Raw genomic sequence first — 23491 nt, 5'->3', positions numbered from 1 at the left:
TACTCGCAGCGGATGGCTTCATTCATGAGTACAACATCTACTACGCTGCACCGTGAAAAACCGGCCGGCGTCCGCCACGGGCTTTCCGTTAAAGGACCGTACATGGATCTATAATCTCGCGGGTTTGTTTTTTTTTTTTTTTTCTTCCTTCTTCTTCTTGAACAGCGGATAAGTTAGAGAACGACCAGGATTTTTTTTTTTTTTTACAAGCCAACCATATTAAAAGCAGACGGAGTTCAGCTGGAGCGAGTTTTCCCTCATCGCGAGGAGTTGGATTAAGTTTCTTCATGCAACTTTTTTGGAAAGAAACCAAGACCATCTCACTGGGAAACAACAAGAAACTTAACGGTAAGAGAGATTACAGAGTGCGGTCCAAAACGGCTGGCTGCGGCTGCACACCAGCTCCTTTCGAGAATCACCCAAAGAGATGTATTTAAAAAAAAAAAAAAAAAAGGAAGCTTGTTTTTAAGAAACCTCATCGAGCCTTAGGCTTTAATTAACTTCCTTGCCAGTAACATCATCTGCTTTTTTCCCCAACAGTACCTCTCTCCCTTAGTAACCTTCTCGCTCCCCCGCCGCTGCAGGTGACACCGTGCGCTCCCTGATTACTGCAGGTGCCGCCTTCTCCTTCAGTCCCTCCGGGGAGATGTACCAAGGGTTTCCCGGCGACCCCGACAGCGGATCCCGTGGAAGCTCGTCTCCGTCCATAGAGTCCCAGTACCTATCCTCCGTGGACTCCTTCGGGAGCCCGCCCACCACCAGTGCTCCGCAGGTAAGTTCGTGTGAAGACAGGCTAGCATCTGCTGCTTCTTCAGAGAGAATGCAACAGTATTATTATTATTATTATTATTATTATTATTATTATTATTATTTGTTAATTTTATTCGTGACTTGTGTCGTAATGACACCGTCTATACCGTCATATTTATATAAATAGTGCAAAGGAAACTGGGTCAAACGCGCTGATACAATTTAATTCACAATTTACTACAAAGGCCTTTATAAGTTTAGCCTTGTAAGGAGCGTGGATCCAGTCAAAGTTTCCCAGTGATCTGTTGCTTGCGGCGGCGGCGGCGGCGGTGCTGTAGCGCTCTCCGACTGCGTGCTCCGTCAACGGCACGCCGCGCCGCGCCGCAGCTCTGGAACTCCCTACGTAAGCTCAGCTCTCCGCTCGCCGTGACGTAAATGCGTGTTCTATTTTGGAGCGCTACGTCGCGTTGCCAAGGGGAACACCGGGGGTGTGACGAGGGAGGAGGACGAAGAAGGGAGGGGAAACGTTCAAAGAGAGGAACGATTGGTCGGTGTCGGCAGCTCTCCGAGCCGCCTCTCCCAATATCTTTACACGCTTTTAGGTGAATGTTAATGGCAGTCGCTGCTCCTCCTCGGCTCTAAATAAACCAGAAAAAGGGACAAGTGATAAATCTGAACCTTCCATTTGCGTTTTTAGACCCATATATAGTTAATTTTGTGTAACCTAGGTAGGACAAACCGAAACCTATACGTACTTACATGTTTCTTGACTGGTTTATTGCATTCTGACTGCCTTCACAATCAAACATGTAGGTTCAGCTTTCTAAGTCAATGAAGTTTAATTCAGTACTTTTATGTCACTTTTAATTTTCAGGGAAATAACTGACATTCAGAAGCCTAAATACTTTCTGACGTGATCCTTCTTCTAAGTTGCAGTCAAATTCAATTTATAATGCCAGTTTGTTAAGAGTTATCTAAGAAACTCTGATTGCACGGAATCATACTTTACCTTTTTCCTGTGCAAGCATGTGGTGACGGTGCAAAGGAACACGTTGTTTCCACATATTTTAGCTTTGTTCCTAAGAGGCTTCACATTCGTTTCTTGCATTTTATTTGGACTCACAGGAGCAATTAATTATTATAGGAGTCAAGCAAGTTTATTGTCAGTTTAATGTTGAGCTAGTTGTAAACGACATAATAATAAAGGATTTCTTCAAGCGCCTCAACAGGTCAGTGTTATCAAATAAGGTTTTAGCAAAAATGCGGGATAGATAAAACCACATTAAAACAAGTTTAGTACTTTAACTGCATGTGGCAGAAAGGTGTGTAGAATTTTGTTGGTTCTAATTTTGATACTTTTGTAATATTTTCATGATGACAGCATTGTAAAATGTTCATAAAGATCCTTCTTAGAGGATACTGCACTCTGACCGTCAGGTCTCACTGAAAGGACTCTCGACTTACAGACTAAACAATTAAATCTGAGAAGAATCTTCTGGAAGTGTTACTTATTTCTAAAAGAAACACACACATATATGCTATGATGTTCCCATGTTTCCCAGCACAACTTCATGAGCCCATCATTAGATTTATATCTACCCTAGTTTGATTTATAAACTCTCAAAGCCCTGTTTTTTCTAACGTTATTATAGATTACATGGTTTTATTCTATAAGATTGCTGATTCATGAGTTTTGAGTGTCTTTTCTTGTATTGTTTTTAACTGGTCAGTCTAATTTCACAGTTACTGAAATCTAAAATCGCTGTGTTTCCTGGTCAGGAGTGTGTTTCAGCGGGTGCTGGCTTGAGCATTGTGGGCAGCGGGCCAGGAAGCAGTGTCGGAGGTGAGATGCCAGGTTCATTCGTGCCCACCGTCACCGCCATAACTACCAGTCAGGACCTGCAGTGGATGGTGCAGCCAACCCTCATCTCCTCCCAGGCCTCCGGGCAGAGTAGCTCCACTGGCACCTCGACCATGACCCAGCCAGTGTCTCTGGTGGACCCGTATGACATGCCGGGCCCCAGCTACTCCTCGGGGTCCTGTTTCACTCCTCCCAGTTCAGAAACCCCAGTGCCGGCGCTGGGTCCCATCCGGCAGTCCAGACCCCGCAGCCGCCGTGCACGAGACGAGTCTGTGAGTGAAGATGGAGATGTTGGTGTGTTAGTAAGTCTGTGTGCTTGAGAAGATTTGTGTGTTGAGTGAAGGTAAACGATTTGAGAGAGAACAAAGGAAGTCAAATTAAGCTATTGTTAATTCTTGTTGACTTTCTGGGTTGTAGTTAACGAATAGAAATGCTGCAACTTATCCTGACGGCCTTTTGCACAAACATTCAGAGAAACAACACCCGTAAAGGGTTGTGAAAAAAGAAAAAACTTTGATTTGTCAGTTAGGATTATATTTAGACTGCAAAAACACAAAATCCTACCAAGTATTTTGTCTAATTTCTGGTGCCAATATCTTAGTGCACTTAAAATAAGACAAAAAGTACAATTAACCTTTCAGGAAGAAATAGGAGCTTCTTTTCATTAAATTGTTCCTTATTTTATAATGTTAAAAGTACTAGTTCCACTGGTAGATTATTTCACTAATAACAAACCAATTTCCCTATGTTGTTGGTGAAATAGTCTGGCAGTGGAACTGAAACTTTTTCATAAATGGTAAGGAATTATTTTCTTAAAACAAACACCTATATATTAATCAAAAAATACTTTTAAGTTAGTTTTGTCTTATTTCAATTGTACTAATGTATTTTCATTAGAAATTAGACCAAACATACTTTGTAAGATTTTGTACGTTTGCAGTGTGTTTGCCGTTATCAATACAATTTATTCTTCAGTCTGATGACGACTGAGGCTAACAAGAAAGAAATCTCTAATCCAAGCTATGTGTCAAAAGGCAAAAATGGCGTGCTCATTGTGTCCAATATTAACACATATATTTTAAAGTTGGAACCAAAACTTCCAGCCTCTAAATTTACTTCTGCGATTGCAGCTAACACCTGAGGAGGAGGAGAAGAGGCGCGTTCGCCGAGAGAGAAACAAGCTGGCTGCTGCCAAATGCAGAAACCGCAGACGGGAACTGACAGACAGGCTGCAATCGGTGAGTTGAGCCCTGTTTTGGAAGCCGGAACGAGTGATGATCATAATTATGCTGTTTTTCTAAACTCCCATTGCATTGTGAAGTATGTTAATAATGGTTTACATTGGTCCTCGGGGACTTGGATAATAGTAAGTTGTGTTCAGCTGTTACGGGAAAGAAATTATGGTTTGAAGAGCAGCTATTGTACCTGCGCATTTCTGACCTAATTAGGGAACTTATCTGTAAGGCAGCTTACATGTTACCTGCAAGACATGAGCGCGTTTCTTCTGAGAGAATACAGTTCCAGGCAAACGGCAATCATAGGAAAGAGTTGTTTTGTTCCTGCTCCCAAATTCACATCTCCAAGAAGGAATGAAAGGAGAGAAAGATCGACCAATTTGCCCACAATAGCAATAAGTTTGGTTTGAAGTAGTCAGGCCGAGCATTTCAAACTCAAGACAAGCAAGGAGGTGGCATCTTTGAATTCAACTGAATTCAATTCAAAATTAAATCATTTATCCCAAAGGGAAATTAACTCATCTCATGCCGTGGATGCTGTGGGCAGACAGTCTTGCAACAAGGAGCCTCTTACTAAAGATTGTTGCTGCACAATAGTCTCAAGACTGCTATGCTACGCAAACAGCTCAATTTCTGGACAGCAGAGACAATGTTCCTGTAACTTGTCCTGGATTACACCATCAATTGTTGGCAAGCACTGCTAATCCACCACATTTGATTTCGCCACTCAGTCTGCCTTTATGGTTAGAAAGCCGGACAGATACACATTGGAGTCTACGTCATCATGCTATCACTGTTTACCACTTGCCTGACGTAGTGGTGTACTTTACAAAGTCTTAAAAAAGATGTAGGACTATCTCCAGATTTTTCATCGTCACCTCAAAGTAACTGCTAGATGGTCACAAACCAGTTGGGGTTCCAGCAGGACGATGAATGCAAACACTAGCTGAAACCGGAATCTTGAACTGGTTGTGATAAGTGGTCAAAATGTTTGTCAATGGCTACAACATGTCTGTGGGATCCCTGTAACTTGCTAAGGGACCTTCAATTAGACATTGTGGATTAAGGCATATATCGGGGAGTGTAAATTTAAACTTATACCCCTAAATGTGGTGCTTAAAAGTAATTGCAGTCCCTTGTTGTTTGACTATACCTGTTGATGAAGAGTGAGTGCAAACCTCTGACCAGAACTGTAGATCTTCTCACAAAGATATCCAAGCAGAAAATGGGTGTAGCTGACATTGACATTCCTCCTCTTTCTGCCCACCTTCTACTCCACTTCATCCACCTTTCTCCTGTTCCCTCCTGCGTCCTCTCGTTCCCTGTAACTCCACACAGGAAACTGACGTACTTGAGGAGGAGAAGGCAGAGCTGGAGGCCGAGATCTCCGAACTGCAGAAGGAGAAAGAGCGTCTGGAGTTTGTACTGGTGGCCCACCAGCCAAACTGCAAGATCCCGTACCAGGAGCAGGCTCAGCAGGCCTCAGTGCAGTCCCAGCTCGCTCCTCAGAGCCTGCCACCTCCCGTCTCCATTGTGGGCTTGACTGTGAAGGAGGACTCTTTCTATCTCCCTCCTGCCTACTCTGCTCACCCGGCCCCCACACAGCCCCAGCCTCCGTTGCAGCATCAGCAAGTCCAGCAGCAGCAGCAGCCTCAAGCAGGGATGATGCAGGAGGTAGAGTTTTCTAGTTCTTTCTACGGCTCAGCTGAGCCAGCACCTGGTGGGCCATGCCTTATGGCCAGTGACAGTGGTGGTGGTGGTGTTAACCATGACGATGCCGCCATTGGCAGTTACAACACCTCATACACATCTTCATTTGTGTTCACCTACCCAGAGGGAGCCTGCGGGGTCAGTGCCAACCAGCGGAACAGCAGTAGCGAGCAGTCATCCGATTCCCTGAACTCGCCTTCGCTGCTGGCACTCTGACTGACCGACAGACACATGCATGCACAGATTACCACTCACACGCCCAATGCTCACTGGACGCAGAGGCTGACACGAGTACACGCACAGTGCCAATCAGTCTCCCAGATTGAGGAAAAACAAAGTGCCAATCATTTGAACTTGATTGGGTGACAGTTTACACGTCCGGAAATATATTCCTATCAAGAGCCATAGAAAAAAATGAAATAAATAAATTGCACATCAGATCGAGCCTTTAACATTTGAGATACAGCAAAGAATACATTCTTGTTTTGTATTTAGTCAAATAGTTGTAACAGGGCACGATTAATGCCTTTCTAAAACAAAAAAGAAAAAAAAGTGCATTATGAAAACCTGCAGAGCCTCTTCAAATCTCTTTAACTTTTCCACATTTTGTCACATTAAATCGCAAACTTCAAAGCGTTTCATTGGGCCTTTATGTGACGGTCCAGCAGAGAGTAGCCGATACTTGCTAATTGAAAGGAAACGGATTTCTCACAGATAAAGTTCAAAGAAGGAACGTGCATTTATAAGACAATCCTTTGGTGGTGTTGGTGTCATTTGGTTTACGTCTCTGACAGCCTTGTGCATCTGGAGACTGTAATTGTTGTCCATTGTTCTTTTCAAAATAGCTCAAACTCAGACATATTGACTGGAGAGCATCAGTGAACACCAATTTTCAGCACCTGTCATGGATTTTGAACTGGACCTGGGTCCAAACTTTAACGAATCCATCGTAAAGCAGACGCATCGGTTGATCTAAACTCTTCCATTAAATCTTTGCTTGTACGTTTGAAGTTATTGAGCTGCTGGAAGGCGAGCCTCCACCTCAGACTTAAGGTCTATCTCCAGGGTTTATCCTCCAAGGTTGTTCTGTGTTTATCTCCGTCCATCTGCCAGCCAACTCCGACCGCACACTTGCTTGTGCCCCTTTACACGGCTTGTTGAAAATTGCGAAGGGTTCTTCTATTGGCTCTCTTTCAACAATTCATCAATCTTGCAATTTTTCTATAGGAGCCATGACTTGTGGGACTGACCACCGGTTGATGTTTAGTAAACGTCAACCCGAGCTGTGGATCTCTAAAGCTCCCCCAGAGATACCACGGGCCTCTTGGCTGCTTTTGGATATAAAGTGACAAAGTGTGGAAAATTCAAGGCGTATGAAAGCCTTTTGCAAGGGACTGCTTGTTACCAGTCTAAAGTGCTCTGATTTAAAGAACTGATTCACAATGAATTTTTCTTATTAAAATACTCTCATTGAGTAAAATAGATGTTATTGCTGCACCCCAACACGCACCAGTGCCCCCACCTTGTTCCCTCTGTCGGTTGCCCTTCTGCTAGTGCTCTTGCTTTCATTCTTGTCCATTATCTTTTTTTTTTTTTTTTCCTCGTCCTCCCTGTTGTTGAATGTATTTGTGCAGATCTGAAATAAAGGACCAAGGACAATTTGTTCGGGGTCTTTTCTTGTGGAAGACAGACACAGCTCGCTCACCCCCCGTAACCTTCCATCTGCTCGGCTGCTCTATATGCTTCTTCATTTGCTGCTTGGACTTGGCGAGTTGAGGATCTGAGTATCACAGCCTCCTCTAAATCTTGTGCTTTTTGTTTAAAAAAAAAAAAAAAAATCAAACTTCCACCGTCTGCCTACCTGCCATGCGACCCATCTCTACCCATCTCTGTTTTTTTTTCTCCTCTTCTGTCTCTTTTATTTCTCCCTCTCTCTTTGAAGTCCTCGACCACTGAGAGCCCGGAGAACCCCTCCAGCCCCTGGGACCTTGAGTGAAAAAGCCGGCGCAACTAACACTCCCCACTTTTGCACCCCAGTCATTCAAGGATCTGGACGTCCAAACAAGAAGAACCTCTCCTTTTTGGAGCTCACTGCTCAGATTCCTTTTTACGATCTGAAACAGCAGCTATATACGTACATTTAACACGCACACGGATGCATAAAGCGCGACGTGAAATGCCACTGTTTTCTGCTGAGCCATTTTTCATATTGTTCGCACAATGAAGATTAGATACATCTGCTGTGCTGGAGAGTTAAAAGCGAATAGGGACTGAGTGGAGGCACGGAGGACAGACGCCTGCAGAGAATATCCTATCATCCGTTTTGGGTGTAGTTATGATAAAATAATGGGTGGACAAAAGAAAAAAAAAGAAAGAGAGGGACCAAAAAACAAAAGGAAAGCACTTCTGTAAAGATGTGACCTCAAAAAAAAAAAAAAAAGGCATCTTCACTTTACAGAAACTCAGCGCCCGGGGTCGACGCGCTGAGTTTACTCTCACGGGCGCTTTCAAGTCTCTGAAATCAGAAGTTTAGCTGCAGCAACTCAGAGATTTATCAGATGTGAACCAATGCATTCATACAGAGGAGGGACTTGTATCCGTTTTATTTTATTTTTTTTAAAAAGTGTTTCAGACAACCTCTAAACGTTGGGCTCGGTGGTCTCTGCTTCCTGTCCCCTGTTCTCCCGGTGCAGAGCTGAGGAGGCGTTTATTGTGAGTGGGTCGTCCACTCTGAGGCACCTGGCCCGTTTATTTCTTTCTTTATTGAGGTTGAAACGACGATCCGAGCACAAGGCAAGACCCGGAAAAAAAACCAACAACAACAACAAGAAAACAAATGGAGAGAGAGAACACGGGGCTGATGTTGTGGAGTGAGCGTCCTTTTTTCTTTTGCCTGTGAATTTGTACTTCTTTTTTTTTTTTCCTCTGTATTGTTTGAGTGAAAACTGTTATATATTTCAGTGTTTGTTTATGTGACATATTGTTCTTGCTTTCTCTTGTACTGTTGCCATTTTTTAAAAGTAATTATTTTTAAATTTCCGTTTTGTTCAATTTATTTGGGAGATTTCTTCATAACTGTTGCTATTACTGTTTTGCATTGTAGCTAATTGTTGTTTTGTTTTTTTTAGTTTATTATATTTTCATTTGGCAACTTTGGAGGCATAATATGTGCACTACAAAAAAAAAAGAATTTGAATTAAACGTTTATATGCATATACATTTAAACGGTAACATGTATATGTATACGTTATGTACCATGATTGTAATGTATGAATGTCTGCATATATAAATGGGATATTTTTGTCAATGAAGAACAAGGTAAAAGTACAAAAAAATAATATTTAAAAAAAATACATATTTTTATAAAGCAAGAAAAAAAAATTGAATTTAAAATACTGCCCTGTCCCTGAACATGAAGCACGATGTCACTGCCTTTGTCAATATGTATTTATGTTTTATAAACAATATAAAAGCACTATCCAATTTACATTTATTGTATGTTTATAACAATGATGTTAGAAGATTGTGTTTTTTGTTTGTGAGGTCTGTCCCAAAGCTACTGACCCCTTCATGCCTCCTGTGAGTGAATGTCAACAGATGTATTTGTAACTTGGTTCATTTTTAAAAGGTTAAAGTTTTACTCACACACATACACACACACACACGATGCATATCTGCCCTGGACTATCGCCTTGCAAATTTCCAGAAATGTTTGTTTGAAGGATAATATTTAGTAAAATGTGTTCTCAAAAAAAAAAACGTAAAAATTGTATTGTTTGCAAAAAAAAAAAGAAGGCTTTATTTTGATCTAATAAACTTGCTTATTGAAAAACATCAGCATGATTAAGGGTTTCTGCAAGGTCTTGAGAAGTCATTAAAAATTCTAAATTTCATATGTACTGATTTAGAAAAATTCCCAATTTGGTCTCCAATTACTTTTGGTTATGTCTTAAATTTGTACATTTATTCAGTTGTTGCTTGTACCATCTTCTTCTTATTATGTTATTTCTTGAGAAATGTGCTGGAGACATGTGTTTCTTCTCTTAATTGTTACTCTTGCTGAGAAACTGAGGTGCTATCACATTGTTGAATGAATTAGCCTAGTCAAAGGAAATGTACCATTCAGACATTCAGCTGTTCCTGCGAACCTGCAAAGAATTATTGTTTTAAAAGTGGATGACTGTAAGTTTAGCCAAAGAAAATCCAAACGGTTTTTGTTAGGTGAGCCGCTATCTGCTCCTTCTTCATCATGGGAAAAGGTCAATTTAAGTTAACTTGAAAACAGGGACTTTAATAAGGCTGAAATATATTGTAAGCTACAGTCTTGAAGCTAGCAATTAGCTATACTGTAATAAGATGTTGAAGCTAGGTGGGAATAAATGGCAAACCAAAAAAACTCAAATTTAGGCTTAGAAAGTTACGTTTGTCTTGCTTAAGCTAAGTGAAAAGAAATCTGAGTGATTAAAGTAAGAAAAGTGTCTAAATATATATATTTTTTTATCTACTTTTGGATCAGCATTGTTTTGAAACGCAAATGTCACCAAAAACTTGCAGAAACCCTGGACAAATAACATGATAGTTTGCTCCATCTTGGCTCCTGGTGGTCAGAAAAGGGGCGGGCCTCATGTTTTTATTTTGTTTTATTTTAATTTTTTTTCCTTCTCTAATCTTGAATAAGGACTGTGTAAAAATGCTGGAGATGCCTTTTTTTCACTTTCCCAAAAATGCAAATGTGATGACAAATTATGTACTGGTGTCGGAGTAAGCATAAAACATATTCAATAGTTCTCATGTACATAGGTTTTCGTGGTGCTACATATGCTATAACGAGGCAGATCAGAAAACGTGGCGGTGGAGTTTAGTGGTGGAAAGGCTGCACACTGCCATTGCTGTGGCTCAAAGTGAATGGAAAGTCCTGCTTGCCTGATTTTCTTTATTTAGACTGGAAACCAAAAGGAGGGATGTTTTTTTTTTGTTTGTTTTGTTTTTTGTTTTAAAGAGCAGAAAGTCTGAGATCCAAGAGGTTAATTCCCACTGCCTGCTCCTTCAGTGTAACAAATTGATCTCTGAAGGTCCCTCCCTCACCCTGTCAGCACATATGATTTCATCTGTTTGTGTTTGCTCTAAATGCCTGTAAGTTTACAGTCGAAAAAAAAAAAGAAAGAGCGCTTTGCCAATTGATTGGAAATGGAGACTTTACAGAAGGAAAACGGATGTATAGGCAGCTTAATAAATCCGAGAGAGACAGACAGCCCGCCTGCGTCTACATGTACTGTTATGCTGCAATAGCATTAACTGAATAAGAGCTTTCCTATTTTTCTATGATGAGGTGAATGTTGCTACGTGTTTGTATTTTTCCAGAGTTCTCCGTTCGCCGCTCACATTATCCCTGTTATGAAATGCAATACTTACAGTATGAACTTAATGTAGCATATCCTGCAGTGATTAGACACACTGCTACTCTGTGTCAAGTGTGATGATGTATTGCTATACCTATCCACTTTTGTTACAGTATTAAATATAAATACGTACATAAATATTCATAGTGACATTTATTTTGAGACAATCTTGATGAAAAAGAGATAGCTCGGAGGTGTACATGTTTCTTTAATTTACTGATGATGAACGGTTTCAGAAAACTTCTGTCTCTTCTTTTTATTGTTTTTACAATTTCTATTTCTTTTCTTTTTTTCTAGGAGCAAAACATTTACCATTTAGTGCTTTCCGAATATATAGAAACAAAAACAAATGTGAAATATTTTTGAACTTATGCCCAAAGAAGATTAATTTAAACATGTTACTTGAGGCGCATGGATGAAAATATGTCGTGTTTAGGAGCGTTCCCTGACCTTATTTGTCACTCCTGAAAAAACAAAACCAAACAAACAAAAGAAAAACAGAAAAAAAATATATATATATATGAAATATTTAGTGTTTCCTTTACTGCTCCAGCTCGCTGACTCTTTCTGTGCAAACATTAGCCTCTGATCCTATTTAATGTTATGAAAAGTTTACATTATAATGTTTTTCCTCTTGATTGTAAAATGCCGCGGGAGCTTAAACAATGCCGCGGGAGCTTAAACTTTTGCTGATGGTTACACTACCATTTGAAATATGTGAAGAAAACGTAAATAAAAATCATATTATAAAGTGCATTTTTCTTAAGTTTTTTATTCGTTTATTTTGTCCTATTTTTTGTTTATATGTTTTAAACTACATATATGTGATATCTATGGAAGAGGATTAGGGCCACCGAAAAAAAAAAAGAATTCTGACTTTAAAGTCAGAATTCATTTCTTCTTTTTTTTCGGTGGCCCTAATCCTTTTCCATAGATATATATACTTAATTTGAAATAAAATCTTTAAAATAAATCTTTTATTTAATGGCATAACCTCACATTGAACGCAAATCTGACGTTCAATTTACTGGGGGTAGAAACCCAAACATTAAGAAAAAAAAGTGACCTCAACTGTTTGGGTTGTCTCGTGTGGAATGTGAGTCTCTCTCGCCATCTATCGTCAATAAATCAGAACTGCACCCAGTGACAAAGCCCATTACACCGGAAATTGCGTCACCTTCCTTACAAACATGGCGACCGTGACAACAGGTGAGAACGTCAGGGCCCGGCGAGCGAGACACAATACTTGACAAAAACAATAAAACACTCATGGAAGCGTTTGTGGGACATGGCGTCCAATGTCAGTTGTTAACTTTGTCGCGGCGTCGGTGGTGTTTCTTGTTTACAGTTTTGTTTTTATCGCTAACGAGTGCTTGTTTCTTTTATTTAGCGGCTAAACGATGCTAACATGTATCTGCTGCTGGTGGGTTCACGGTGGCATCTTAACGTCTCATTTCATCTTTATGGACGGAACAACCAGCAGCATAGAGCCGCTTCATCTTTCGTTAGGTCAAGCTGGCGAACTTGTTTGTAAGTCGTGCTGTAGTTAAGATTTTAAAGAGTAACATTCACAATTGACTGGTGGAGATTTCCCTCAGTTTAGCTCAAAGTAGCGCGACATAATAATTGATGAACACAGTGTTTTATATGCCAAAGATGACCAAGCCCTAGTCTTTATCTTTGTGGCCTTTAAATTATACGCGTCTATTTTGAAAGACTCGTTATAAACGAGGCTACTCGTACAAAAGTAGCCTAGTTGTAACGTATTTGTGTCTTCGCTTTATTCTTCAAGCGCCTGAGTGTTTAAAAATAACTTTGTAGAACGGTATTATTTCTGCATCTTTATCTCTTTATCTGTTTGATAGTTTTTCCAAGATTACATGGTTGAAGCAGAAATGGAGCTTATGAAATGTAAACAGTTCTAGGATCAAAATTTCCACCCCCACGCCCCCCCCCAAAAAGCGCCTTTTGACTTTTAAGAGCCAATCAAAATGTGGGAAAATTGTGGACTCTGTGGGTGTCCGATGGTAATTTAGCCAGGGTGAGAGTTGTCATCTCCATCCGAGCTCATCGGCTAGTCAGAGAGTGTTGGCTGGTTATTGTTGCAGCAGCTGTTGTGCTTTGCTTCCTTCACTCTGTCTCTGTAACTCAAGCCTCAATATGTTTCATCACTGGTGGTATAAATAACCTCCAGCTGCTTACGGTCAGCATGTGTTAGTCCTCCACATACTGCTGTCTGCTCCAGTTTGCGTCTCACACAGGGCCGTGGTGAGAGCCAGCTTCCCGGCTTACAGTGATGCTGGCAACCATCAATGCATATTTTCAGAAAGCAGATTTTTATATGAAGTATGATGACTTTTTTTGATTTCCCTGCCCATTTGTACCAGTTTTTATTTCATCATTTGCAGTTCACCGCTCTACATTTTAAAACTGAACAGTCTTGTTTTTAGTCATTCTTGTGTTAAATTGATTTTTAAAATTCTTTGCTTTGTCTTTTGTCCAAAGCCACCTCAGAGTGGATTCAGTTTTTTAAGGATGCAGGGATTCCTGCCGGCCTCGCTGTCACCTATGCAGTTTCCTTTGTGGACCACAGGTAACTTAAAGTCTTCATTAACGTGTTATTAGAGACGTATCAGTCAGAAAATCACTGATTCTGTAAATGTCTGACGTTCCAAAACTGATTTTAGCTGATTCCAATTCCAGCCAACAGATTGTTTTTTTCTACTTTCTTTCTATATAAAAAAATAATTATAAAATCTTCATAAAATGTGTATTGTAAATAAGAAGGATTTTCCTAAAAAGAGGAGATTCTCTCTCCCTGTCTGCGTCGTTGGAAATCCAATTTAATGAAGTATTCCAGTTTCTAAGACAGAGGAACACTTTAAACGTGCTGAAACAAATCATAGCGTAGATATTATCTAGTACACTGGACAAAAATGTAAATCCAACACTTATATTTACTCCCATTTTGTCATGAGCTGAGCTCAAACGTCCAAATCTTTTTCTATACATTGTTCAAAAAAATGTCCAAGTCTGTTAGTGAGCATTTCTCCTTTGCAGAGAAAATCCATCCCACCTCGCAGGTGTGTCGTATTAAGATGCTGATTGCGCGTTGTTATTGCACAGTGTGTGTTAGGGTGGCTACAATAAAAGATCTGTCATCAGTTTGTGTGCTGTTAAGCAGGATTTCAGCGTAAACGCATTGCAGAGACATGATGTTTTAAGGTTTTTAAACTACTTTTCCTTACTATGTTACTGATTAGTGCATGAAGCATTGCTAAGAGTGTACCGTGTTGTCCCTCTAAACTAAGTACGTCTTTTTGTTAGCTGTGAGATTTCAAACAGCTTGACAACTTTTTTTTTAAATCCAGCTGATTCTGTAACTGAAGTCAAAAGTGGAAAACAGCTGAACTGTGGTAACTTTTCTGTTACCTGCTTACATCTCTTCCTGCTCTTGTTCAGTGGCATATAAGTAAAACAAGAAGATTGCTTTATTTATTAGAAGCTTTTAATACATTTTTTTCTTCTTCTGACTTTTCCATTTTCTATGCTGACAACTTCACAACTGAAGGATGTTGTTTTTAGCATAAGAAACATAAGATCCAATTTTTAGTTTCCAACCGTTAGATGTCCAATCGCAGCCAGTCTTACAGAAAACCAAATGATTCCTCTTGGCAGCCAGTTTCTCAGCGCATTTCTTTCTTATATCAACACTTTATGCATTTATCATCTCCATAATGTTTGTATCTGATTTTGTTTGCACTGTTGCGTCAGAATCCAGAAGAACATGCTAATGGACCTCAGTAAAGACATCATGATGGACCTCGGCATTACAGTCATCGGAGACATCATTACCATTCTTAAACATGCCAAACAGGTGCACAGGCAGGTGAGGCAAGAATCCGTGTTTATCTTGTAGCTACTTGGCTGTTGAGTTTTACTTCACCAAGCACTTACCAATGAAAACATTTCAACACGGTTTATGGGATATAAAGTGCTGTGAAAAAGTCTCCCTCATACACATGTTTATTATTATTATTATGATGTTTATTTTTTCTGCTTAAGTGTTTCTTACCATGAATACAATTTTTAATTCTATGTTAAAAAAGTAATTCCTACCTAAAGCCTAAAAATTAGTTCCTGAGATTAAAAAGTTTACCAAATTGAATAAACTGAATTTGACTGTAGTAAAGTTAGTGGTTTGTATTTGAATTACAAGAAGACCCCAAAGCTCTTCACCCTACAATTATTCACCCATTAATTCACACTCTGATGGTGGTAACACTACAACTGCAAACTGGATGTAGTGTTTTGTAAAGTACTTTGACATTACTTAAAAAAAAAAAAAAAGATTAGTATACTGAACTGGAAACCAAATAGTTGTCTCAATGAGTCTCTTATTTCAATAGGATCAATTTTGGCCTGTTGTTTTTTTTTTGTTTTTTTGACAGAATTGTTTTAATTCATCCCACAGAATTAAGCTCAGACTTGTGCTAGGTAATACAAAGTCATTCATTTTGGTTTTTAGCCATTGAGAGGTGAAGGAATAAAGTGATACACAATGATTATTACATACATGAAATTAAATGGTTTCAAAATAAATGTTGGACGAACAAACTCTTGAGTACCAAATGGGAATGTGAAGTGTTGGTTTTTAATGTCATTTACATTTCTAAAATGATATCTTGGTGGTCCTGTTGGTCTTTTTATAAACATAAATTCATGTGATGCCTCTTGTTTCCTGCTTCAGTTCATATTTTTGACCCGACCTGAAATTCAGATGTTGTCGGATCAAAATTATTTGCTTTATTGTCGGGTTGGGCTATGTCTACAGTGGCGTGTTTAATATGCCTACAAACCATCTAGCACAGAGAAAAGAAAATCAAATGAAAATGCACATTTTATTCTTGTGTTAATCTGCTTATGATAGACTTAATAGGAGAGTTGGCAGCTTACCATGTTGAGGAAACAAATAAAGTAAGGTGCAGAGGTTAGACTGTAACAAGCATGGTGCATAATAAATGTGCTTTCAGCCTCACCCTGCTCCGCTCTTATCAGTCTCACATCCCAGACTGACTCACCGGTTGCAGCGACCAACAAACTGGAGTTGGAAGATGTAAAAAAGCTAAAAACAGCAGAAGTTACACTCCTTACTGAAATTACTGCTTTTGTCTAAAAACAAAAGCAGTAAAATCTTGTTTAAAATGTCGGGTTTACTTCTGGCCTATGATTAAAGTTAATTAGTCGGGTCGCATCAGGCTCGGAGACAATGTGTACTGGCTCAAGCCGGGTCGGGTTGGATTTTTTTTTTTAGGTCTGATCTAAACTCTTATTTTCTGCTGGTGTTATTTTCTCAGGACATGTGCAAAATGGCAGCTGAGGCCATCACCTCAGGACAGACCAGTGTCCAGGCTGAGCTCAGAAGAACGGCCAAGACTCGTGAGTAATAAAGATTTTATTTAATTTTTCTGTACGAGACGGAGACCAGAACATCGCGACCTTCACACGGCGTCATATTGTCTTCCACCATAGAGCAGAGAGAGAATGAACAAAGACAGAAGGTAACAGAATGACAAAGGATTTTGTTAAACAACTTGCAACACCATACAAGACAGCGTTACGAAATAACATCCAATGAAACTGGATGACTGTAGTGCAACCCTTTTTTCGGCATCAATAAATGCAGAACTCTCTTACGGAGGCCGCTTCTCCTTCAGGTTTGGGTTGTGTTTTCATTCCTGCCTCTAAAGTTAGCCCTGTGTCTCTTTCTGCTGGACTTTTAAACCGATTTCAAATGTTAAAAATCAAGGCTCCAAGAAGTCGCCAAATTGTCATTCGTAACATTGCAACTTATAACAATCGCTGGTGGTGACATAAAAGAAACAAAGAGCTAGACAGAACCTTCTCTTAGTGAGCACATCCTGGGTTAAATAAGTAAAATCCCTCATAATTCATAACATCCACACTTGTGTGAAATGCTTCCACTCAGTCCAGAAAATTGTTCTTGTACAGCTTCCCATCCTTTTAGTTTTTTTACCAATTTTGACCTTTTTTTAAAAACCACTTTTTAGCTCAACTTTACCAACGCTGGTGCAGATAAAGGTTAAGTGCTCTTCAGTTAGCGCTCCTGTCCCAGCAGGCAACTCTGCATGACGTTCCATCACATTCTTCGCCATGAACACCTGATCGATTTGTCAGCCCACCCAGAAGCCAGATGGAGAACTGCTTGAATCGTTATGTGTTGTGTTAGCAGTAATTACACTGGCGCTGATGATCCACACACAGCGTCTGCCATAGTTCAGATAACGAGGTTAGGAAATCAAGCTATTTGTTTTGAGGGTTTTTTTTGATAAATATTTTTACTTATTTGTTATAAATTAGGCTGAGTTTGTTTTTGTTTTCTGTCCTTTAAGTCCCAATGCAGCTCCTGTTGATCCAGTTTGTGCCACCGTACATTCTGGGAGATATTTTAGAATGCCGACTCTTCTTTGAGCCGCTCCCGAGAAGCTTGTGCAGTGACGCAGAGTATGTTGCTTTGCTGCAGGAGTGTGCAAAAAAATATTTAGATGTTTGCGTAAAAGTATGACGCATAGCAACAACCACGTTCCAGTGTTTCCTACTTCATCATAAGAATATAATATTAATATTTTATTTTGGCACTACAGCAAAGATTTACAGGTGGATATTTTTGTTAAAGTAATATAAAAGGAGTCAAATTGATGAAACTCTGAATCAAGATTATTCCCAGTTTTCTATTTGTCTACCAAGCTATATGGTAATCAAAAAGAAAAAGTGACCTGTGTACATATTCAGTTAAACTGGATGAAAAATACTAAATAAAAACTTTGGACCTACATATGTATACTTTATATCACTTGAAACAGCGCAGCCTGAAAGGAACTTGGGTAATATTTTGTTCTCTTGATTTTATAGATATTATTAAACAGATTGAACCCCTAGTTAAGATCCTGGACTTTTCATTACTACTGACTAGAAAAAACTTTTGCAACATGTTTCCCCACAAAACTCATCATGTGATTTCTGTAGTTCTTGTAGGTTTTCCGTGCTGGCTAAGAGTTCATTTTGTATTACACTTAATATTCCCTGCCACAAAGTTTTATTGCGCAAGTTAACGTCAGGCAGCTTGAAAAAGGTGAAGATGAACCAAAACAGTAATCGTATCGTTTAAATATATCCTAACGACATTTGCATTTCTGGCTTTTCCATAGTTGATTTAATTTAATAATTAGGGGTAAAAAACTGAGACAATATTGACAATTTGTCATACTTGTGTGTTTTTACAGCTGCTACTCGTATGATTGCCAACGCTTTGAGCCATGACTCCCCTCCCGCCACGCCAGTCCGCCGACCCATTGACAACCGGCTCTCGGTCACAGTGTCCAACTCGCAGGCAAACAAGAACAGCAAAGCAGGTAGATGACATGTTTGAATTAGTTTGTGTTTTTTTTCACCCCTTTTTGATATTTAGTTGTTCTTCCTATGGCGCCGTTTGATTCCTGTGTCTTTTTGCCAGTCGTAAGCCAGCCAGCCGACGAGGGGAAGCCTGCAGCAAAGCGCCGACGTGTCACAGCTGAGATGGAAGGCAAGTACATCATCAACATGCCAAAGGGCACCACGCCTCGTACACGTCGAATCCTGGCCCAGCAGGCCAAGAAAGGTAGGCCTGACCCTGCGGCCTTGCCGACAGCCTAACTAACCAACAGCAGCACTCAACTAATCAACTCTAAATGCCCCTTTCGGTTATTTAACCAGCTTACCAGTTTCACTAATATTCCTAACTGGGGTAATTATCCTTCCTTCATTCCTAAAATCTCTGATCTCACAAACTCTCTGCAAAATCTGAAATCTTTGCTCTTGCTTTGACCTTGAAGGAATTTCAATAAGTTTCATAAAGAGCTCTTAAAGAGTTCGCAAAATAATTTCTTCAAATCAATATTTTCTTATGCTGTTTCTTCCTTAATTCTTGACACTTTTTGAACACTCATTCTTAAAATATTTATGGCAGCACTTCTTTTTTTTTTAATTTGCAAAGAGAAAGCAAATTTTCCAGTAATGCACCAATCACAGATGAACGAAAAAAAGTCGTGTTAAAATTTAGGCCCAGAGTTGACTTAGGATTTTATCAGTTTAGCCCTATTATACAGAAGCACTATTACTTTTTAGTCTTAATGAACCCTGAATGTAGAAGAAGTGAGACTTTTTACACAGTGGCTTCCAAAAGCATTCACACCCTTAACCATTTTCACATTTGGTTACAGCCACACACTTCAAAGTATTTTTATGGAAATTGATGCGCCAGAAGGCCAACGAAATGTATAATAAAGATGCATAGTTAATTATCTGTATATATATATATATATATATATATATATATATATATATATAATCTAAGAATTGAGTCAATTCTGCCAAAGATATTTAGGCATTCTTTTGTGTGTGTGAACCTTGAATTCCTAAGCTGTATCCTAATTTGTGAGTAGGTTGCTTCTTCAAATTTTTTTAATTTAATATTTCTTAAGTAATGTCCTGATAGCATTAGTTTGTTCGCAAAGGACTTTCAATTGCTATGCACGGAAATTAAATAACTTACAATATTTATTTCAGTACGTCCAACACCAAGTGAAACAAATTTGGATTAATTTTACAAAGACTGCTGTTTTGACTTCCGTGGTGGAAAAAGGTTCAATAAACCTTTTGTCTAGCCATTTATCTTATATAACCAAGAAAAAGAAAAAACCCTCGCATAAGTGGTAACTAGGGCTGGCTGATGTGACTTAAAAATGAAATATATATATTTTTAATGCTAAATTCAATTCCTAATTTTAATCAATGTTTTTCCTCATTTTTTTTCTTAAAATGAATTTAAATGACAAAACATATATATTTTTTACATTTATTTAAATAATCTTTTCTTTGAGTCGACCTGAATTCAAAGATGAAATAAACAGAAGCTGTAAAACACACTTCTCAAACAAGATGGTAGTTCTTGGGTGGGCTGACATCGCTCTGAACAATGAAAAGCTAAGATTAAAGAAATAAATAAATCACAGTTTTCCTAAAAATAAATCTCCAAAAAGAGAGCATTGAGTTCATTGCTCAGCCCTATTGTCATAAGCTGCGACCTTTGTGTTTGACAGAAACTGTTTGTTTCTCTGAAACAGGCTTAAAGCGTACCTCTGTGTTTGAAAGACTTGGAGCCGAATCGATGGCAGACACGACGACCAGTAACAGCAAGGTGAGTGCGGTCGCTATGACTTCCAACTGAAACCTGGAGTAAAGCTGTGACCTAACCTCGGCGTGTTCTGGCAGCCCACCGGGGTGTTCAGCCGCCTGGACAAGGGGGACAAAAGCGGAGAGATGCCGAAGCCAGGAAACACGGACGCAAACACGGACGAAGATGACGAGGACACAGACGGCGAGGGCTCTGTCCTGCAGTATGCCGGCGTCCTCAAGAGACCCACACCGTCTAAGAAGAAAGCGCTCACTTCCAAGGCGCCCCCGATCACCCTGCGTCGCCTGGGTGGGAAATTCAAGCTGCTTCCCTCCGATGCTCCCACCTCCTCTTCTACCTCACCCCCAAACGGCCTCCCACCGGCCAAAATCAGCATTCTTCAGAGACTGGGCAAGCCCCCCGCCACAGGCGCAGCGGTGACGCCAACGTCCGCTGACACTCAGGACAACAGAGTGACGAGCACCAGATCCAGAGCACCGGAGAAATCCACTTCAGCCAGTTCAAAGGTCAGCAGCAGCAACAGCCCAGGGGGAGGAGGGGAGTCTGCTGGGGCCAAGATGGACGTCAAGGCTGTCAGTGTTTTCAAAAGACTGGGCAGCAAGAAACCCTAACGTCGTGATTCAGACTCTTACTATAGAGTTTGCAGCCATCCTCCTTTTCCTTCGTACAGGAAGGCAAGTTGGTATTATTATTATTATTTAATGTTTGTTTTTTTTCTCCTGCTGCCATTGATAAGTCACTTTTATTTGGTCTTGGGACTTTTATTTAAAAACTTTAGTAATGCCGTATTTTCATGTTGCTTTTTTCATTGTGTCATATCAGCCTTTTCTGTATTTTATTTGATAAATTATGAGCATGAGCTGAAATGCTGTTCTAATTTTCCCTGTTTACTCAACATACAGGTGCATCAAAACGAGTTGGAATGTCATCAAAAGTCATTTATTTTAATTATTCAGTTCAAAAAGATAAGCTCAGATATATATTCATTCCACCCACAGTAATATACTTTACTCTTTTATTTCTGTTCACTTTAATCCTAAACCTAGAATTTAGTGTACTCAGACACCAAAACATTTAAAAAATATTTTTAATACAGAATATAGAAAAGTTTCACTTTTTGAATTGAATTCATGAAATCAGCTTTTCAGTGATATTCTTGCTCTTTTAAATGCACCCGTGTAAAGACTGCTGCCTACACTCTCCATTGAACAATCCTCAGACTATGCGTAATTGTTGAAAATGTCCTAAAAATAATGTATTAGTTAGCTGGATACATTTAGATTAGCTCTCAGCAGTTCGACACAGTACACATCCCGAGATGATTAAGGAATTTAAATGTGTTCTCCGGACCTGAAAATGCCTCCTGCACCATTATCATCATCAAAAGCTTCTGAGCTTTTTTAGCAGATATAAAAAAGGTAAGAAAAAATGATCATGCTGATAAATCCTCATTGAACCCTTAAGACTAGAAGAGCAACATGCCTCTGCTTCAGCGCTTTGTTGGAGTGGTCGTAGCACCTTTTATCCTTTTGACCACAGGCAGAGCGTTTTCTACAGCCTACTTGAACCTGGTTCAAGTAGGCTGGAGTAGAAAACCTGGAGTAGAAAACCTGGTCTGATTTTTTTGTATTTCCACCTGGACGCTCTGGTGTAGAACCTCAGTCATCAGTTCACTGTAGATACTTCACCTCAGTCCTCTTAGAGATCATTCGAAGCTGCAGTTGGTTGCACTGTAAATATTTTAAAAATGTTTTTATGGTTTAAAGGAAAAACAAAGTAGAGCAAAAAACATCAGCATTGATGATTTTGTTTTCTTTTTTTTTTTTTTTAAGATATTGAGGGAAAAAAATGTTCTGGTTTTGAACAAATTGTGCTTGAAAAAGAATAGAAATGTTATACTCAATGTCTGCATTAGCCTGTAAAGGGCAAAGTGAACACCCGTTTCCTATGAAAACACTTGAGCACCTCATTTATCAATAAACCTTTTCAACCTCCGGTCTGATTTTTATGTTTTTAACAGAGGCATCAATGTAAGTTGAGACAGTTCATCTCCATGGGGGAAAAAAGCATTTAAAATTGCTGCCTCCTGTTGCTTGTCACTCTAAAATACTCCGAAATCATCTCACTTTAAACGTAGAAGATAAAAACATCTGTGGATGTTTAAACAGAGAATTCCTGAAGATCAAGACCGGTCTTGACTCCAAATTGTAACTATCAATTTAAATCTTTGCTAAAAGATAAAACAGCCTTTGCTTCTGTTCAGTGGACAGACTTAAGTGCACTGTTGCTTCTTCTACAGCATTTAAGAGAAGGTATCAGCCAGCTAATTAAGCACACTTGAATAATTGATTATCTTTAGTAGTTATCTCCTCTAGAGCAGGCGATTCTGTTGGTTTGTGACATAATTTGTGGGATTCACTTAAACCTCAATGGTTGTGGAAAATCTGGACTTCCTTTGCAGTCTCCCTGTGCATAGTGTAGGGCAGAAATTAATTGTTTGTTCATATTACAATATAACGCTGACTCTTACCCCAGTACTGTAAGAGATTGTTGCAGTCATGGCAACAGTATTTGGTAAGTGGAAAGCTGATTTAAAGGAATCTTAAGGTGCAGAACATGAGTTCAAGCAGATATTAATGTATTTATTTACAAGTAATTTACGACTAATAATGATAGACACCAATAAAAGCTGCATCATAAGGATAAATATAAGCTTGTACAATATCTGCAGTTGAGTTTTATTTACTAACTAATTTTCCAAAATATTTTGCATTTGACAAATTGATAAATTTTGTTTTGCTCATGTTTTTAAATACCACTATTGATGAAAAACAAGCAAATGGGACATAAAAGAAACAAATACTGTAAACATCCATAGAAAATATATTGGTAAGTAAACATGGTTGGAGAAATCTAAAATGCCTGAAGACCAGAATGTCACAGTATTGTGTTGAAAAGGCACACAGATTGATTCAACAAATGCCTTCTGTATGTAAATAGTGTTTTCCTTTTTTGTTGTCTGTTACGACTATAAAACAGTAGACAGGTTTTAGAAAGGAGCCAATCAATTTAAGTATCGCCATATATAAGCTTATACGATTTAGACGTCATCACTTTAAATCTCACACCATTTTAAATATGGAGATATTACTGATTATTGAGTCTCTCAATAACCAGTAATATACGACAACCCATAAATATGTGTATTTTACTCTATGTCCAGTTGAGGTCGCTGTCTTTCTCTTCTTTCCTTCGCATGCGCCCTCCTGCTGCTTCTCCATCT

General features: G+C 39.2%; 2 protein-coding genes across 7 annotated transcripts; both read left to right on the top strand.

The window, feature by feature from the left end:
• fosb (FBJ murine osteosarcoma viral oncogene homolog B) lies at positions 1-11709 on the top strand. Of its 4 annotated transcripts, none has more exons than XM_028045854.1 (6): positions 3-348; positions 585-772; positions 2530-2913; positions 3742-3849; positions 5185-5520; positions 7499-11709. In XM_028045854.1, the coding sequence occupies exons 1-6, from the start codon at positions 288-290 to the stop codon at positions 7550-7552; spliced, it is 1131 nt and encodes a 376-aa protein (XP_027901655.1). In that variant the 5' UTR covers positions 3-287; the 3' UTR covers positions 7553-11709. The 4 variants fall into 4 exon arrangements, with proteins under 4 accessions (XP_027901653.1, XP_027901652.1, XP_027901655.1 ...); XM_028045853.1 differs by having other exon boundaries at positions 5681-11709; XM_028045852.1 differs by having other exon boundaries at positions 1-348; positions 2530-2883; positions 5185-11709.
• Positions 11710-12040: 331 nt separating this feature from the next.
• Positions 12041-21619, top strand: c18h19orf47 (chromosome 18 C19orf47 homolog). 3 transcript variants are annotated; one of them, XM_028045800.1, is made up of 8 exons: positions 12041-12164; positions 13461-13548; positions 14730-14844; positions 16313-16394; positions 18260-18388; positions 18490-18633; positions 20138-20211; positions 20286-21619. In XM_028045800.1, exons 1-8 carry the CDS (start codon positions 12146-12148, stop codon positions 20817-20819), a joined length of 1185 nt encoding a protein of 394 aa, XP_027901601.1. In that variant the 5' UTR covers positions 12041-12145; the 3' UTR covers positions 20820-21619. The 3 variants fall into 3 exon arrangements, with proteins under 3 accessions (XP_027901601.1, XP_027901600.1, XP_027901599.1); XM_028045799.1 differs by lacking the exon at positions 12041-12164 and adding an exon at positions 12183-12485 and having other exon boundaries at positions 18490-18558; XM_028045798.1 differs by lacking the exon at positions 12041-12164 and adding an exon at positions 12184-12485.
• Positions 21620-23491: the final 1872 nt, after the last annotated feature.

Source organism: Xiphophorus couchianus, chromosome 18 (assembly GCF_001444195.1).
Source record: "Xiphophorus couchianus chromosome 18, X_couchianus-1.0, whole genome shotgun sequence".
NCBI classification, from domain to species: Eukaryota; Metazoa; Chordata; class Actinopteri; order Cyprinodontiformes; family Poeciliidae; genus Xiphophorus; species Xiphophorus couchianus.
This window is presented reverse-complemented; position numbering and strand designations above follow the sequence as displayed.